Raw genomic sequence first — 18,510 nt, forward strand, 5'->3', positions numbered from 1 at the left:
AATACCACAGTCGCGCAGTACGCCCTCAGATTATGGAGGAAGAATATAGAGAAAGAACTAGCTAATATTCGTTCTGGTGTGTCTGAATATATTTCAAACACATATGAGGTTCCTTTTATTTTGCGTTCTTGATCGCTGCGGCTTGTTTATGCTCACCATTGCCAGCAACTGCTTGGCTTGAGATCATACTTCACATCATTGCATGTCATGGGCGGCCATTCTGATTTCCAGTCTACAAAAGTCACCTTTCCAGCACTGATTTGATATTGTCAGATACTCAATCGTCGTAATACTCTCTGCTCAGCTTTCTTGCTGTCTTCATATGGTCTAATTTCACATTTAATGTAGAAGTGGCGGAGGGGGATAATACAGAAAAGATATCGTCATTATGAACTCTGTATAGCTCATCGCAAACTACCTATCAATGTGTATAGCGAACTCTCTCTGCCTCTGCAAATACAGAGAAAGAAACAAGCTCAGGGGGTATATCCATATTTACTTGTACAACAGACTGCTAAAGCTGCCTTCCGCCACATAACCCAGCCTGTATATCTGTTCGTCTCTCATCCACCTCGTTGTTCTGTTGTACATCATGATATTCGTGAATCGTCCTTCATACTCCACTCTCGTCGATTCGCTCGTTTTCCGGTAAGATGAGTATGAATACCGCATACGCTCGTCAACGCAACCAACATCTTCCGGGAAAATGTGTGTTCACGCCCCTTTCCCCATTGGGATGATACTGTCCCTCAACAGTCGTAGACGCATACAACAAATGTGGACGTACCAGAATGAAACAAAACGACAATGTCTGTCGTACTCAGTGTGCTCCCTTCCTCCCCTCTTCAAGCTCTTTCGCTATAGCCCAAACCACCACGCCCACCTCCCCTACCGCCACGGTTTCGGCGCTTGCCAGAACGTCCCTACTTATCCTGCCTCGCACCCCCACCGGCCTTAGCCGCCACCACTTCGTGCTGATTCTCCTTCTGCGACGACGTTGACGGGGCGGGAACCATAGGCCCGCTCGTAAACGAAGCAGAAGAGACCAATATCGGAGATGCTGGTGGGGCCGCTGCTGCCGGCATCGGCTTCTTCGGCGGGCTCTTGCCGCGCTTCGGAGCAGCAGCTGTAGCGACTGCCGCCTTCCCACCAACACCGCTGCCGCTGTTTTTCTGCGAAGAATACAGATCTAGGCCTTCCAATTTTCGCACCAGTGACGCTTCAGTATTGAGAAGACTGCTATGGTTGTTGTCGGTCTCGATGCCACGTGATCGGTCCATCTCCGTCTCTTGTGCCACGAGCCGCTTGAGTGCCAAGTCCTCTCGACCCACCTCATTGCGGTCGACGTCCTCCCAGCCGAGCTTGTGCAGCACGGCGCCGACCATGTGCTGGTACCGGAGGTGACTGCAGACGATCTCACTGACGTCGAAGTTCTCGATCCCGTGCAGGCTCTGGATCTTCTGGAGGCCCGCCACGCCGTACTGCCAGCTGCTGGTACGGTAGAGGAAGCCCAGCAGGTAGTCGTTATTGGAGTAAACATTGACGAGACGGCCCGCCACGACGCTCTTCATGGCGGCCCAGACGCGCACCTCAGTTGGGCAAGGTGCGCCCAGAAGGACTACATTCTCAACAACGCCAAAGGCCCGCTTCTCCGAGAGGCTCATCAGGCAGTTGTAAATAATTCGGGCCCCGAGGCTGTAGCCGATCAAGGTGATGGCGCGCTCGCCCTGAAGCTTGTTGATGATAGCGTCGGCGAGGATGCCGCCCAACTTCTCAGCCCGTACCATGCCGACGGTCCAGGGGTTGTCAACAATCTTGCTGATTTTGACCAGATCGGAGGGCCAAAGGGAGTTTTGGAGGCTGTCAAAAACTAGAGACACAATATTAGCTTACTAATTCACCAACTTTGGCATCAAAGGATTCAGAACTTGCCTGTTCTCTCTCCCATTTCCTTCTTCGCCGTAGTCCACGACACGCTCCCAAGTGCTGCCTTGAGGGAGAAACCTAATTTCGTGAGAGCCTCTAGCTCCCATCGGAGCGCGTAAACCTCAGTCTGGTGACCGAGAGAGCGCCAGGCCTTAACGACGTCCTCCTTCTCCTTTGTCATCAGCCAGCCGCTGACGCCGAGGGTCACGCGCAGGCGACGGTCCTCGGGTACCAAGTCCTTGGGGTCGACATACTCGCGGTCGAGGGCACCGCGCAGTGGGAGGAGGGCGAAATCCTGGACGTCCTTGAGGTACGTTTCCATCTTGCTGGTTGCTCGAGCGCCGTACAAACCGAACAAATTACCAACGGCGATGGTGCTCTCTGCCATCGTCCCAAGAAGTCCGGCGGCGGCGTTGGGATTCAACCCGAGGCCTCCAAACACGGTGCCAATGCCGGCCGCGATGAGCGGCGCCGAAAGGGTACCGGAGTGGGCGGCTAACTGGGCCGCGGCGCTCGCGGTGCCCTTGTGGCGCCGGGATGTTCTGCCTTCCTCTGCGCGCTTTTGGGCGATCTCCTCGGGGGTGACCCCTTTGATGATTTGCCCGAGAGCCTGCGAAACTCTCAACTCATCCTGTACCAGAACACTGGCCGGAACATGCAATGATGAGGCAAGGTAGAACAGTAGAATACGAGAGTATGTGTAGTAGTTCTCAAGGCCAAGAAGCAAGAGAAGCATGGAATGCAAGATGCAAGCACGCTTTTCCTTGGGCAGCTCGGAGAGCGGCGTGGAAAATACAGGGTACAAGCGAATCGAAGCAGTGTTGAACTCCTCATCCGCAGCGCTCACTACTTTACTGATACGTTAGCATCCAAATACCGTCAAGTCTCCAGGAAATATAAGTACGAAAAGGGAGCTCGCCGGGTTTTACTTCCAAGAAAGGGGCATCCAGAGGGATGGGGAAATGGGCTGGTGATGTCGGATGATGAAAAGGGGGCCAAAATAAAAACAAAAGTAAAGATCGAGACGTATACTTGCGATGGGTCGCGGCAGAGGAAGAACTTACCACCGCCACTCGGTCTCGCAGGCCTTCCTCTACCGGCGCCGCCACCGCCGTGACCGCCTCGTCTAGTGGCATTACCTGTTGCGTGATGCTGATGCTGCGGCCCCTGGCTAGCAGCCACAACGTTACCGCCGTTGCCACCGTTCTTGATGTTAATGTCGCCCATGCGTCGCAGGATGTTGCTGCGCCATTTGCCTATATGGGTGAGCGCGTCCCGCTTCAGCTCCACCATGCTAGAAGTGATGACATCCGTCTGGTCCCGCTTGATCATGGCTGTGGCCTGCTCGATGGATGTGGGGATCGAAAGAACACCGCCCTCCTGCTGGCTGGCCAGGGTGATCAGGCACGGCGGGATGATGGGAGCAGGGGGGCGAGCTCGGGCTTAGGCGGTTCCTTTCGGGGAGGCTTGGGCTTTTCCTTTTCCTCGGTCTCTTTATCATCGTCCTTGGTCTCTGGTACGGGCACCAAAGGTTCCTCGCCGAAGAGGTGGGCATATTTGGGACTTCTGGGATTGGGGATGATGGCCCAAGTGGCTGCGGGTGTAGGGATACCGAGAACCGGCACTTCCTGGCGGACTGCTGTGGCGGTTGTTGTGGTTTCGGGCCCCATGGTGTCAAAGACATCGCGAAGTGTTTTCTGCATTGTTTCCATGATGTTGAAGATCAACTGCTGGAGCTGTTGTCGTTGTTCGTTGCTGAGCATGGCACTGAGGTCCAAGTCGAAGCGTCTGGGGAGAGGAGGGCCGCGATTGCTACCACCGCCGCCGCCGCCGCCTCCTCCTCCTCCGCCAGTTGGGCCGCCAGCAGGGCCGCCAGTATTGTTGCCGCGCCGACCCATTTCCTTGGTTTTGGTGCGTGGGGTTGGGTTGTCGTTGTTAACACTGGCTTCGTCTGCAGACGATCCGGGTGAGGAGGACAAGTCCATGTTGGGAACAGGCGGGTCTAGGAGTTTCCTTGTCATAGAATAGCAAGGCAGTCGCACTCCAGGTTTGTTGGCTCCGCTGGCAGTCGCCGGTGCGTTTTCCCTTAAACAATGGAAGAGTGTGCTGGAAGTCACGATCGGGTGAAGGCCAACCTGGTTTCCTATCTCAAAACACTTGGACCAAGATGTTTGTTACAATTGAGTAACTAACGCGTGCAAACCTAGATGGACAAAGGAAAACGCTTGGGATCATAAGTCAAGGCAAGTTGGCGTGATTCTACGTACAACATGCAAATGGACGTCTGGCTTCGAGTAGGACAAACAGCCATTGGAGCTCGGTGCCTTGTCCATGCAATTCTGAATATTTCTTGCTTGACCACTCTGCAGCCACCCGTCTGAATGACTGTATCAAGGACCAGAGGGGCAAACAACTGGTATGTCTTTTGTACTTCCCCGGTCTAATCATATTGCTTGATTCTTCGGACTGTTGTCTGTTTGGATTGGGCTTGGACGAAATGCAAGAACATTGGATACAGGTCAAGGCCGACCAGGCTCAGGAAAAGGTCTCTATGATTTCTATCTAAACTAAGTACCTACCCAATAAGCATTCTGATTACCAAAAGTAAACAAGAAACCCAGCATTCTGCGCTCTAGGGGGTAAGTTGATGCGCCAAACCAATCTACTAACATAACGAGGTTTTTTTTCGGTTCTTCCACACAATCCAGAACCTCTATCAGAGACAGATTCCCCTGGCCTTCCGCCCCTGGTACGAGTAACTCAAGCAGTAGCCTCGTACTCATCCGCAAGCCCTGCGTCCTCATCGGGATCCTTCTTCACCTTTTCCAGTTGTTCCGAGATGTACCGATGCATATGGGCATCGGCCTCTTGTCGCTGCGATTCGCGCTCGGGGTCGGTGAAATGCGCACCAGCTACGCTATTGCCGATGGACCGCACATCATGTTCATCGTCATCGTCTCCGTTCACCGAGCCTTCAAAGTCACTCCGAGCACCAATAGATCTTGCCGTTGAAGATCGGCGCATGTGCGGCTTCTTCGGTTGTGCATGTCCCGTGGTGCGGTGGAACACATCATCGAAATAGTGCGCCATGCCCACCGAGGGTGTCCGCGGTGTTTGCGGGAGGCGGCAGCTGATTCTATTCGATAGTTAGTTCAACTGCTGTAATGTAGTAGCTCTAGCTCATCCTGGGCATATAGACTTACCCAGTATCATGTATCATGCGGGCAATGAGACCAGTCCAGCCGCACTGGTGGGTTGCGCCGAGTCCCCGGCCATTGTCACCATCAAAGAACTCGTGGAACCACATATTGTCCTTCCAATGAGGGTCAAAATCAAGGAGATCGTTGCCATCGTTGATGCTTCGTCGACCATCATCTCCACGAGCGAACAAATGCTGGAGACGGTGTTGAATCTCTTCGGCCACGTGACCAAGATGCATGTAGTCACCAGATCCCGTGGGGCATTCGATCTGGAAGCTGTGTCCGTGGAACATAAAGAAACGTTGCAGCGATTCGACAAGCAAGAAATTGACAGCGAGCCAGATAGGACCGCGCCAATTGCTGTTGCCGCCAAAGAGACCGCTGTCGGAATCTCCGGGCACATAACTGACCCTGAATGTCTGTCCGTTGGCATCCATGGACACTGGGTTGTCTTTGTGATACTTCGAAAGTGACCGGATACCGTGGGGACTGAAGAACTCATCCTCGTCCAACATCCGCTTCAGGATCTTCTCGAGTCTGTCCTTGCTAACCATGGACAATAGGATACGGTTGCCCTTGCCGCGCTTCCTGATGCTGGCCATGTTTCGCTCTGCGACATCGCAGCGATTCTCGATAAACCAATCAACTCGCTTCTTGAAAGATGGAAGCTTATTGATTAACTCGGGTTCCAGCGTGAGAGTCGCGTAGAGCGGGATGAGTCCGACAAGAGACCTCACAGGGAGCTGTTGGGTCCAGGGGCCACCCCACGAGATAGCGTCGTAGTAGAAGCCATCTTCCTCATTCCACAATGACTTCTCCTCGGTCTGACCAGACTTAAACGTCATGGCGTCACTGATGAAGATGAAGTGCTCGAAGAACTTGGACGCGATGTCCTCGTAGATCCTTCGGTGCTTGGCCAATTCAAGTGCAATGTTCAACATGCACAAGCAGTAGAAGGCCATCCAACCAGTGCTGTCGGCTTGTTCGAGGACACCTCCAGTAGGCAGAGGCTCCGATCGGTTGAACAAACCGATGTTGTCCAATCCCAAGAAGCCACCTTCAAAGACGTTTTTTCCATCTGTATCCTTTCGGTTCACCCACCAGGTGAAGTTCAACAAAAGCTTCTGGAAAACTCGTTCCAGGAAATCGAGATCTTGTCTGCCGTACATTTTGCGTTCTATCTTGAACACGCGAAACGTAGCCCATGCATGGACAGGGGGGTTTACGTCCCCAAAGTTCCACTCGTATGCAGGCAACTGGCCATTGGGATGGAGATACCACTCTCGGGTGAAAAGGTCGATCTGCTTCTTGGCGAAGTCTGGGTCGATCATGGCAAGGGGAATGCAGTGGAAAGCACTGTCCCAAGCTGCGAAGAAGGGGTATTCCCAAGAGTCAGGCATAGAAAGGATATCATCAATGTGGAGATGCTTCCAGTCTGAGTTCCTCACGGCCTTCCTCTCAGGGGGCGGCGGGGGCTGAGCAGGATCACCATTGGCCCACTGATCCCATATGAACTGGTAGTATTGTTTACACCACATCATACCCGAAAATGCTTGTCTTTGGATGTTACGGAGATCGTCGGACATGGGGAGAGGGCTGAGTCGGTAGTAGAAGTCATCCGCCTCGTCTTTTCGCCTCTCCACGATATCGTCAAATTCTTCTTCGTCGAGGTATGTCTCTTCCTTCTTCGATAAGCGGAAACGGACAACTACAAAATGCCATTAGTACGGAGGCCGGCTTTATCTTCAAATTGCAATACTAACCAGCACACTCTCCAGGGCCAACACCACCGGACTCGTTGAAGTTGAACCAGGCTGCGCACTTCGTGCCTGTCTGGGCGGGGTTGACGGCCTTCTTTTCGTTGTCAACAATGTATCGATGGAAGGCATCCTTGACATAGGGCGTCTTGTTCTCCTGTCCATAGAGGTGGTTGACGTTGGTGTCGTTGTCAGTAAACAAGAGGTCAGGCTGCACATCATCGCCGCTAGTCCCAACACCAGGCGAGGGCGAAAGCAGGAGATAGCGATCACCCAAGCTGTGGTGCTTCGACTTGGCCATGTTCTCTCCGTGCACTTGGATGGAAGGCTTCTTGTCCTCTGGTTCTCTCCCCCAAGCCCAGGTATTGCGGAACCACACATGGGGGATGATATGGAGAGGAGCTGGCTCAGGGCCTCGGTTCCAGGCAGTAACACGGAAGAGAAGCTCGTCTGGGTCGTTATCATCCTTGGCAGTCTCAATGACTATGTCCCAGTAACGGTCTTCTTCAAATACGCCAGTGTCCAATAGCTGGTATTCCTTGTCCGTCTTGGAGCGTCTTGCGTTCTCATCGATCAAGTCTTTGTAGGGGAAAGCCTTCTGCGGGTACTTGTACAGAAATTTCATGTAGGAGTGCTATAGTCGTAAGTAAAGACACTAGTGGCGGACGTTCACGGTAACTTACAGTCTACAAGAGCCATTAGCGAAAAAGTCCAAGAACGGGGGGCGATTCTAAGTGCTTACCGGAGTGTTGTCAAGATGAAAGTGAGCCTCTTTGACGCTCTCACCGTGGTTGCCCTGCGGGTTGGACAACCCAAATAATCTCTCCTTCAGAAAGGGGCTGGCCACTTGTAAGCTACATGTTCCTGAACATGGGAATCTTGATCGACGCACTCTTCTTCGTTCCAGAAGGCAAAGGCAATATTCTGCAGACCGTGCGTATCTGACACTCCGGCAATACCATCCTCGCCCCATCGGAAAGCTCGAGATCGGGCATGGTCGTGGCTGAAATCTGTTGCGGCACATTGGCTCAGTATACAAAATCCCGCGCCGATCGCATATGGCATAATCGAGAGGGGTGGGGTGGGATTCACTCACGACTCCAGGCATCACCGTCGGCGCTGTAATCCTCACGAACTGTATGACAGGCGGTTAGCATCGCGAAGAGGAACAGCCGGGGCAAGACAAAGGTCTCTTGCCTGTAGCCCATTGTCGCTCAGCCACGTAGGGTCCCCATTTCTTCCAGTACTTGACACGATCGCGATCTTCTTTCAGTCGCTTCTCTTCCTCGGTGAGGTACTCATGGCCATCGAAGACAACCATGATTCAGGCGGGCCGTGAAGGGGTTTCGAGAGCTCGAGTGGAAGGCTGCTGCTGGCACCAGAATCGCACCCGGGTCAAAGACACACACGTAATAGCCAATGAAGTCTGAGTCTGCAATATTAAGCTATATTGAGGGTATTCGCACAATCACGACCAGAAAAAGGGCGGACGGCAGTTGAGAGGTAGTGTGGCAGACACAAGGAATTCAATTCAGGTACGAAGGCGAGATGGCAGCGGCAGAGGCAGGCCAAGGGATTTTTTTTCCACTCGTCCTCGTCTTCTGTCTATTCTGGTTCAGGCAAGCCGAGAGAAGCGAAGGAAGTGATTTGGAGCTAAGGATTAAACCGCAATGTTGGACTGAACTATGGACATGATTGGGAGAATGCCACCTTGTTTGCGTGGAAGACGGCAGGCCGGGGGTGGGTAGGTGAGGGGGAGATGCTTGTAGGTTGTGGTGGGATGAGGAGGGAGAAATTGAGGGGTGTGGAGAGAGAGAGAGATAGCTATCAGCTATCAGTCAGTAGAGATAGCTTGTAGAAGAGACCTGGGGTTTCGTGGGGAACCGTACGGGGAAGCCAGGTACAGGCGACTTTGCGCCGGAGGGAAGCACAGGAAGGTGGAAGCTCCCCCTGTTGTGCGCTGTTCTTCCCAAACTGTGAGCACCGCTAATGAGCGGGAATGATGTAATGACACAGCGCTTGTGCCATTGAAAACTCCTCGATCAGAACCAACGAGAGCGATGGTCACGACTTGAGCCGCAGCTAAACCAACTAGCTTGAGGCGCTCTGCACCTGGCTCTCTTCCGCCAGGCTCGAGGTGCAGCGGTCTGCGGTCTAGGCTCCAGAGAAACGGGGCTTTTGGACGCCCCCTCGCATCGTGAGAACGGGGACCTGAGTAGGGAAAGATAAAACTGCATATGGGAAAGCACAATACATAGCAGTTCAGCCTCTCCTCTAAGCGCTATGACGGCAGGCTGTCCAGGCACCATTACGTTTCGATCCTGCGAAGCTTTCCTTCAGTGCACACACGTTAGTCGACTGAACCAATTTCTTCGTCTTTGCCGACTTTTTTACCATGTATGTACTAGTAGTATGTATGCGTTTATGGTTTCTTGAGACGACTCCACGACAGCGCTATTTTGTTTGGCTTACGGGACGACGCCGGTGGTATGCTCCCCCGCCCTCTCTAGCTGTCGCTGTCTGGTTGGTCGATCAGCCTGGACCAACGGTTTGTCGATGCACTAGGATAAAAGTGGTAGGAATTGCCTATATGCCCAGCATCCAAGGTTGCTTTTGTTCATTCTATCATTTTATTGTGCACGGCAACGTAAGCAGAACGCAACGGCGATCGACAAGTTTCAAACGCACACGAAGAACGACCCCACGAGACTGGAGATAAGTTCAGAAAAAGTTGACGAATGGGTGAGTTGAGACGATGGATGGATTTGATGGCGTGACCCGTCCCCGTCCCGAGTCAACCAAAACACGAACCAACTCCACCGTAAATGTGGGCGTGCAAGCAGCAATACTTCTCGCGTCGGAGCTTCTGACGATGTGTACTGCAGAGTGGTGGGCCGGAGATGGGGGGGGAGACCTCTAATCTCAACAAGGAGGCTGGCCGGGTTTGTCGTGACTTGTGCTGACCTGGTTGCGGCTCAATCGACCGATTATGACATATCTATCTTATCTATCCCTCGAGACGGCGTGTTTTGCTCAGGCTAGGCTGCGCGAGATGTCTCGGTCCAACACCAGAGCATGACAGTCACTGCTGAACGAAAGACTTGGGGGATGAACTGCACCAGGCTCTTGAAGTGCGTAACATACATTCCAAACATGCGTGATCGAATCGTTAATAAATTTGACGCTTAGAACTCACATAACTATCCTTAAAACAGTCCAATCCATACGCGAGGGTATTTCCAGTTAAAGAAAGTCATAGCCATGACACGCAAAAAATGCCTATTGTTACAGATGAAAGTTTTTACAAGAAGGTTGTGAAGATGGCAAACATTATGCCCTTCACCCATGTGGCCCATGGCGGCGTTTCTTTTTGGATTTGATGTTGTTGATTTGGATTTCTCGACGACTCGCTCTGTCTCCTTATCGCGGGCTGCTGGCCTTACTGAAAAGGAGCATGAATGGGGCGAGGGGAGAAGAAGGAAAGAAAAGGCGAGAACAAGCCGCCTTTAGATACGGCTCTTCGATTCGCCGTAGTTCTCCCTCTCGGACGAGATCTGTACAGTTCGTACGATGCTCTTATTCCAGTTCTATAATCTCACCTGAATTAGCGGCGCTCGTCGTCAGACACGAAACTTGTGGGCTGCACCACCTTTTGATTTCCCGTCCGCAGTTCCTCCTCGCTCTCGTTCTTCTCGCTCATGGCGCGCAAGCGGTCACCGCCGCTGCCGCTGCTGCCGTTCTGGTGGTTGCGGCTGCCGGCGGTGATGCGGACCTCGACCTTGGACAGTGGGATCGTGTTGCCGCCGGCCGAGCTGCCGATGCGCGCCTCCTCGTCGCTGAGCTGCGAGAACTGGCCCGACCGTCCGCTGAAGTCGTCTAGGCCGCTCCGGCTCATCTTGCGGCTGCGTGCGTGCGACGCCGGACCGCCCGTGTGGCCCGCGTAGCCTGCAGTGCCACCGGCGGCGTAATCGGATGGGCGCGTTGTGAGACCCAGGCTGTAGCCGATGTGCTTGAATAGGGGTCGCAGGGTGGCGAGACTACCGGCCGTGATGGCGAGGCCCTGTTCGACGGTCGACCAGATGGCGATGTCGACGGTAGCCCAGAGGAAGTCGTCGACTTCACGGAGCCGAGGCATGTAAGGGTAGCGAGCAACGACGGCGCAGCTTGCACTACATGACATATGAGTCAGTCTTGTGACTCGGTGATATTACCCAAGGCGCTAAAGCCATCTCGGGGACAAGGGAGAACTTACACGCAACCCATGGCCAACAGAGGAATGATGGCGAACTTCGTCCTCTGCTTCAGCTTGAGGTCCCAGATAAGGACGGCCGGGAGGAGAGCGAACGTGAAGTCGGAAATGAGACTGAACGAAGTGTACAGGAATCCGAGCCCGATGATCACGCTGGAGGGAACGCAGCTTCCCTGCTCTCCGGGGATGTATCGGTTCCAGAAGTACGGCGAGGGGTTGCACTGGAACAAGGTGACGAGGAAAAAGGCCAGGCCTGAGATGACCGAGATGGTCATGGCGGTGTAGATGATGTATTGGTGCATCTTCTTGACGGCTATCCGCAGCAGGAAGAGGCCGATGGAGATCTTGGAGGTGATCATGGAGCACGTGTATGTGAGATAACACATCCACCAACACTGCAGGTTTACATGGTCAGTCACACGCCGCTTTTCCCCCTTTACCCCTGGGCTGGGACGGAAGAAGCCTGGGACTCACCCTCATCGCTGTTTGGATACTCGTCGGCTCCAGGTCTTTGTGGTGATGGCCGGTTCCGTTTTGAACACCGGCCATGGAGAAAGAGGAGTATACCAGGAAAAAGACCTGGCATCACACATTAGCATCGGACGATTGGGTAATCTCTCGAGGAAGCCCAAGCAAGTTTACTCGGCCATGAAACGGGGCGGTACTTACGGTCGATACCACCATGAGCACATCGTCGGCTCCAAAGGCCTTCACCATGTATAACCTCGTGAACACCCTCAGTACGCATGCGATGAAGGCCATAACAGCGAAGCATACATCAACCGCCATGAGCTCCGGCCCTCGGTTAGGGACCTGGACATCCATTTTGTCGTCGTCGGCGTCGTTGCTGGAAGACCGTCGGGTTTGTCGTTATTAGATATTATATATAACCCGTCGTTACGTCGTCGTCATTCGATTTGGCTGGATGATGGTGCTTAAGATATCCTTCCCTGCCACATTCCTTGGGGAAACTGCTACCTTGTCGATGAGAAGCGTTCCTGGGAAGGAGGGTCCAAAGCAGAACCGTCTTTTCGAGCAGCGCGTTCAGCAGAAGTTATAGGCAAAGAAGATCTCAGATCCTATCATATTACAACGGAGATATATCCCATATACTTGACAAGACAATTAGCTGCAGGTGAAATGGGGGGTAGAAAGGCAGGGTGGCATTGCTTAAAGGATATGCTTTCCCTTTCTCGAGCAAGGGTCTCGTTCAATGTTATCTGCTGTTTGGCCACCCACGCTGTGACCTGGGACCCAAATGGGCAGCCCGGACCGTTCGTGGGTGGGTATGGAAATACGCACCACCGGGTGGTTACCCGCTCCGTCTGGAATTTCCAGATTTACCACCTTCTTTCCCTAAAGGCAGGTGTGGGGGGGCTCGTACACACCTACATACCCTAGATACCCTAGATGCCCTCGAGCACGACCAGGTTTGTTTTTCCTGTATTGAGGTAGTAGTGTGTAGCTTGGGCCTCCTGTGCCTATGTACATGTATAACACCCCCTCTTCTTCTGTCCCCCCTCTCCATATCCCAGACAGACGCCGCGCACAACGGTCCCCGTCTTTGCTAATTGCATTTTACGACCTCTCCGCAGGGTTGTGGAGGATTAGCCGTCGTGGCCTCGGCAGGTGCTTGGGCATGCCGGGGATGCTGGCTGACCTAGGATGGCATACATATCTCATGCCTGAAGGGGGCCGAGGGGAGGTTGCACAACAGGCCACCTGGGCACACGATCGCTACTACAGCAGCGTTTCGAATAGTCAACCGATATTTACACTAGCAGCCGTTAAGCTTCGTTGGTGACTGAGTAGAGTGGAAGCATATCATTTCTTTTGCTGTCTATCTCTCGCAAACATACTCCTTCTCTCGGCCGGATGCAAAGGTGATGAGCCAGACTACTGATTTTCTTATTTCTTTTCAGGCTTACACTGATAACTATGCATATGCAGGGGACCAGAGGTGACAGGTCCTAGTTCAGGGGACTGGGCTCTGTAAGTTGGAGCTACTTTCACCTGGTTCCCATCTAGGAATCCCAGCCGGCACTTACGCAGACTCTGGACACAGGCCCTCTCCTGCATGTACACATGTACATCACGTCCTCAATTGCTTGCCGGACACAATCCATGCACCGGCACAGTTGAGTAGCAGCGAGCAGTTGGAGTAGCGATATCACGCCATACCCAGGAGGGAATGTAACGCCTGAAGAGGCGGTTACGCCAAGAAACGGCGGCTCATTACCCAAAGATTTGGACAGGAACAGATACAGGGGGGTTCCTGACAACCATATGGCAAAGTGTGGGTAAGTAGGGGGGTAACGACAAGGCGGATCAGGCACAGCCCAAAGAAGGAGAGCCAGAGGCGGGCTTGAAAAATTGTGACTAGTTTAGACTGCTCCGCTCCAACGTATTTTTGTGGCCCTGTTAATTCCCAATTCTGAGGGAATATCCCAGAGAAGAAGGAAGAAGCAACGAAGGCCGATTTGATCGCATCTGGCCCGACAATAACGGATGGAGGGCAGGCGGGGCGGAGAGGAATGGAGAGAGGCAGACTACTGGCAGACATACATACATACATATGTATGCATGCAAGAGGGAGACCCAGGTTTGGTGAAGTTCATAATCTGACATCAATATAGATCTCCCCAATGTTACTCAACTCGGACGAGTTGGCGAGAGACACCCTCAAGTCCGGTTAGTCTCGTCCGGCATAGCCGTACCTCATTTGAACGTCATATCAGATTGCTCCTATGCTCTGCTCTCCCTGCCCGTGCTTCTGCCCGTGACAACTATCACCTGCACCTGCAACTGCACCTGCCTGCATATGCCTGCATATCTCTCTTCTGATCGGTCATCACCAGTCATCATTTTGTTTTATGCATGTTATGTCGCCAACAACGAGATAATGACCCCAAATCTCACTTGTGTTTGCATGTACATATGTTGCTGCACTCGGAAGCCCAGGGCAGTCTGGCTATATGCAAGCAGTGCTATTGTGCGATCGTAAGACGAATCGACTGCTGCCGAGGCACATGGCACAGCGCAGGGGCTTTTGTGCCCAAAACGTTGTGCCAATCACCGATTACCATGATGCGATGGCGATGCTAGTGGTGCAACGGTTATGCGATCAACAAAAAGGCCGAGCAGCTGGCAGGTTGGCTAGGTTACGTAGCTATTTGTTCTGGTCCAGACTGCTAGACGTGTCAGAATATGCACGTCGGCATGGAATATCGACGATGAACAACATGTGGGCACAACTTGCAGAGGAAACTTCAAACAACCCACATGCTGCATCCACGTTCCAAACTACTGTACTACACCGACGTACGTAAATACGTGTGTATGTATGCATATCTATTGCAGGTAGGTAAAGAAAGAAAGGCTGCAGATCACATCAACACGAACAAGCAGACAAGAGCTGCCGACGATCTTTACCGCGCTCTGTTTCAGGTGCGTGCAGGAGAACTGGAGTTTGAGCTGCGCTCATCCTGGGACATGGAGATTAGAGAGATTTCGCGCAGTCGCGCTTCCCAGCTCCTCGGTCTTACGATGCCGCCATTGCCATGCCTGCTTGGTCAACATGTGGGTATCGTCGTCGTTCAAATCCGGCAGTCTAGTAGGGTACGCTAGCTCGTGTTGCCTGCTTCCTGCTGGTCAGTCACAACTATATTCGACGGATTCATGCACATCTTATACAAAAAAAAGCGAGCCCAGACAAGTGCCCTGTTTCTGCCCCTAGCAGTGAAGAAGCTAAAATGCTAGCCCGTTAGGAAAATTAACGGCACTTACTTGAACGGCAGTTGGCGTCACTGCTAGCTTGTGTCCCGAAGAAACATCTGCCGTCTCATCTTCGTTGACATTTGGCTCTTGTTTCCCACGTGGGTAGTGGTTAGCGCCCAGGTTTGTCAGCTGTCTGGATTGCGGTCTTCTCGCATCCCGTGGTTCTGGGTCAATTATGGTGATCTTAACCTCGGGTTATTAAATTGCCAAGTTTGTTTTTGGAAGTGCGACAGCCACTAAAGGAGAAAAAAAGAGTAGCAAATGATGGTTCTTGTCTCAGCGGTGTGTAAAGATCTGCAAGTAAGCACTACTCACTACTCTACTCTCAATTGTAAATCCGCGTTACCGACGAGAAATGAGAAATTGTGACCCCGGAATTCTGCTCGGAACATGCTGGCTCATCCGTGGCACTCTCACCCTCTGTCTCTCGTTGACAGTTCTGACAAGGGATCTACTGCAACGGTCCGGTCCCACAGGCCAGCCAGCGCCGACAGCAACATCAGACATCAGCGCCTGAGCGCGGTGGAGAGGAAAAGGGTACCTGGCGGCTTGGAGCCTCAACAACACACGAGTTGTTGTCAATGCCAAGCTTCCTACGCCTCGTTCGTGCTGCATCATGGTTGATCCCTGCTTGGTTGGCAGTGAGAATCAATCGGTGGGCGAGGCACAGCAAAGTAGCAATCTGATGGGCTGATCGTGGAGACGATCGCGAAATTCCGAGCTGCCGTCTTCCGAATCTGTTACGAGTCATGATACTTGCGTGCATCACCCATCAAAATCAAAACATTATGGAGACTAAAAACATTGGGTAAAAAAGGATGGTGGTATATTGTATTGATGTGGTATCAGGTATCGTAATAACTATGCTGTTGTTGTTGCTGTTGGCTGGTGAAAAACGAACTAAGATCTAACTATGTGGTTGTTCCTGCCGTGCTAGCAAGCCCTTCTTCTGCTGTGCTCCTATTTCAGCTCGGCGAGCATGACATCGGCAGCCTTCTCGGCGACCATGTAGGTCGAGACGGCGGTGAAGGTACCGGGGATGCGAGGGTAGACGGAAGCGTCGACAACACGCAGGCCCTGGACCTTGCGAACGCGGAAAGAGGAGTCGAGGACGGCCATCGGGTCAGCGTCGGTGCCGATGGGGCAGGTGGACGAGGCGTGGTGGCCCCAGGTGATGTCCTGGATCCACTGCTCAATCTCCTCCTGGGACTGGACCTCCTTGCCGGGCATCACCTCGGTGACCTTGACGGGCTGGCGGGCGAAGGCATCACGGGCGAGACCGACGGCCTCAACCATGGCCTGGATGTCCTTCTTGTAATCGCCGTTGGCCTCCGAGTAGTAGTGGAACATGATGTCGGGCATGTCAAGGGGATCAGCAGAGCGCAGGGTCACACCACCGGCAGTGTTGCGAGGGTGAGACTTGAGAATGGCCCAGGTCCACCAGTCGTGCTCGTCGGTGGCGTTGATGCTGTAGCCGGGGAAGTAGCCGCGGAAGTTGACGGGGCCACCGAACACGAAGGTGTCCCAGTCGTTGTTGAGGGCGGTGCTGCTCTTCTTGTACATGGTGGCGGCGAGGCCGTTGGAGGCGTAGGCACCCTTGTCGCCCAGAGGGGCCTTCTCGTACTTCTCGAGGCAAGCGTCGTTCTCATCTCCCTTCCAGGTGCAGCCGTTGAAGGCAACCCAGTCGTTGTCGGGGCGGGCCTGGACCGAGATCTCGTAGTGATCCTGCAGGTTGGTACCGACACCGGGCAAATCGGCAACGACGGGGATGTTGAACTTCTTCAGCTCCTCGGCAGGGCCGACACCGCTGAGCTTGAGGATCTGGGGAGAGTTGTAGACACCACCGGCGACGACGACCTCGCGGGAGGCCTTGACGGAGCCGGGGACACCGGGCTTAGCGCTGCGGGACAGAGGGCTGGCGCTGTAGAGGTGGGCACCGTCGAGGAACTCAACGCCAGTGGCGCGGGGAGGGGTAACGGTCTCGTCGAAGGTGACCTTGGTGACGTGGCAGTTCATGCGGACGTCCAGGGGGTACATCTTGCTGCCATCGTCCTTGACGGCATCGCGAACCTGGAGGACGAACTCGCGCGAACCGACGCGAACGTTGTCCTTGGTGGAGATGGGGATTTGGAAGTAGCCAGGGTCTTGATCACGCTTGTCGGTGTTGGCGTTGGCATCACCAGCAAGCAGAGTACCGATATCGAAGAGGGACTTGGTCAGGTTGCCAAGAGCGAAAGCACCGCCAAACAGCATGGACATGATGCTAGGGTCGCCCAGAGGAATGGTCAGGGGGGCGGTCTCGATCGAGTGCCAGCCGTCGTAGCCGTGGCCGTCGTTAAGGCCCGGCAGGAGGTAGTTCTTGTCCTCCATGCGCTCGAAGTAGGTGCGCATGTTGTCGGGGCTCCAGCTGTTGTCACCAGTCATGGTGGCGATGTACTCGAAATCAGACTTGTGAGGGTAGACAGCGATCAGGGCGTTGTGGGCAGTGCAGCCACCAAGGGTGCCAGTACGGGGATACAGAGATCCCTTCATCTTGGCGCCCTCGGGGGGCTGAGACCGGTGTACTCGCCGCCACCGGGCAGCTCGTAGACGGTCTTGAAGTCACGGGCTTGCTTGGCATCGTCCTCGTAGTGACGGACGAAGAAGTTCCAGGCCAGGTGCTCGTCCTCGGAGGACTTGGCGTTGAAGGCCGGGACAGTGTAGTTGATGTTCTTGCCCTGGTCGTCGCCGGCCTCGATGAGGAGTGTCTTGTGGCCGGCCATGGCCAGGCGGGCGGCGAGAGGACCTCCACCGGCACCGCTACCAACAACGACATATTCGTAGCCGTCGAGATCGACTGCCGCGGCCAGAGGCACAACGGCAGCGACGAGGCTGAACAACTTGTTAAACAACATGGTTGACACTAGAGCTCACTGGGGGTGGGGTTAGCCATAGTCGATATCGGGGAGACGGCCTATGACCGAACAAGGAAGATATGCCTTGGCAGCTATTCACTTACAAAAAGAATGACTGAGGTGAGGCGGTGGCTCAAAGGAATGAAGTGCCTTGACCAGGAAAGGAGAGCTCAAGTCACGGTAAGCCAAGATGGCATCCTCTATATATAATCGCGAATAAGGGCATGGTGAAATCTCTACGGGTGCTTCTTCGCATCTTGCTCGGATGCCACAGCATCCAATTTCCTGGAGACCCATCCCCTGTATCCCCTCGAATTTCCATAGCCTCTTCCATGCGGTACGAGAGGCTGTTGCTGCAAGGAGGGACTCCGCACGAGGCCGCATGCTAAGCTGGAAGCGTGCCTGCCTTACAGTCCCATGTGAGTGTGTCCTACACACTGCCCCTGCCCAGGAGCAGGGCTCGGCGCGCGGTCCAGGTCTGAAGGTTGCCGAGAGAAGCGACAGGAGGACAGGATAGCAGAATACCTGGGCTGTCCGCACTGATCAGGCGATGCTCAAGAAGGGCCCAGGGGTCTTGTCCAAAATCGGTCCAGTTTTCGCCATTTCACCAGGTGACCCGCTGGGCTGCGCTGCGGATTACGGAGTATGCGACAGCGCGCGGAAACCGTTTACTAGTCCCGAATGGACTCAAAGGGGGCTCGCTTCCT

At 53.8% G+C, this 18,510-nt stretch overlaps 5 protein-coding genes across 5 annotated transcripts; 1 reads left to right on the plus strand and 4 right to left on the minus strand.

Annotated features, from left to right (window-relative positions):
- Positions 1-923: 923 nt before the first annotated feature.
- PG998_009174 (uncharacterized protein) lies at positions 924-3,911 on the minus strand (the record flags this gene model as incomplete). Its single annotated transcript, XM_066875990.1, has 4 exons — positions 924-1,870; positions 1,933-2,772; positions 2,991-3,313; positions 3,364-3,911. 4 exons carry the CDS (start codon positions 3,909-3,911, stop codon positions 924-926), a joined length of 2,658 nt encoding a protein of 885 aa, XP_066728146.1.
- Positions 3,912-4,686: 775 nt separating this feature from the next.
- On the minus strand, positions 4,687-8,204 carry PG998_009175 (glycoside hydrolase family 63; the record flags this gene model as incomplete). The annotated part of the gene is made up of 7 exons (XM_066875991.1): positions 4,687-5,062; positions 5,130-6,834; positions 6,890-7,517; positions 7,626-7,722; positions 7,776-7,893; positions 7,980-8,018; positions 8,081-8,204. 7 exons carry the CDS (start codon positions 8,202-8,204, stop codon positions 4,687-4,689), a joined length of 3,087 nt encoding a protein of 1,028 aa, XP_066728147.1.
- Positions 8,205-10,487: 2,283 nt separating this feature from the next.
- PG998_009176 (uncharacterized protein) lies at positions 10,488-11,957 on the minus strand (the record flags this gene model as incomplete). The annotated part of the gene is made up of 4 exons (XM_066875992.1): positions 10,488-11,052; positions 11,136-11,527; positions 11,607-11,711; positions 11,802-11,957. 4 exons carry the CDS (start codon positions 11,955-11,957, stop codon positions 10,488-10,490), a joined length of 1,218 nt encoding a protein of 405 aa, XP_066728148.1.
- Positions 11,958-14,374: 2,417 nt separating this feature from the next.
- On the plus strand, positions 14,375-14,759 carry PG998_009177 (uncharacterized protein; the record flags this gene model as incomplete). The annotated part of the gene is made up of 2 exons (XM_066875993.1): positions 14,375-14,453; positions 14,497-14,759. 2 exons carry the CDS (start codon positions 14,375-14,377, stop codon positions 14,757-14,759), a joined length of 342 nt encoding a protein of 113 aa, XP_066728149.1.
- Positions 14,760-15,869: 1,110 nt separating this feature from the next.
- Positions 15,870-17,803, minus strand: PG998_009178 (uncharacterized protein; the record flags this gene model as incomplete). Its single annotated transcript, XM_066875994.1, has 2 exons — positions 15,870-17,459; positions 17,501-17,803. The coding sequence occupies 2 exons, from the start codon at positions 17,801-17,803 to the stop codon at positions 15,870-15,872; spliced, it is 1,893 nt and encodes a 630-aa protein (XP_066728150.1).
- Between the last annotated feature and the right edge of the window lie 707 nt (positions 17,804-18,510).

Source organism: Apiospora kogelbergensis, assembly GCF_038363985.1.
Source record: "Apiospora kogelbergensis strain CBS 113332 chromosome Unknown utg000006l_segment0_segment0, whole genome shotgun sequence".
NCBI classification, from domain to species: domain Eukaryota; kingdom Fungi; phylum Ascomycota; class Sordariomycetes; order Amphisphaeriales; family Apiosporaceae; genus Apiospora; species Apiospora kogelbergensis.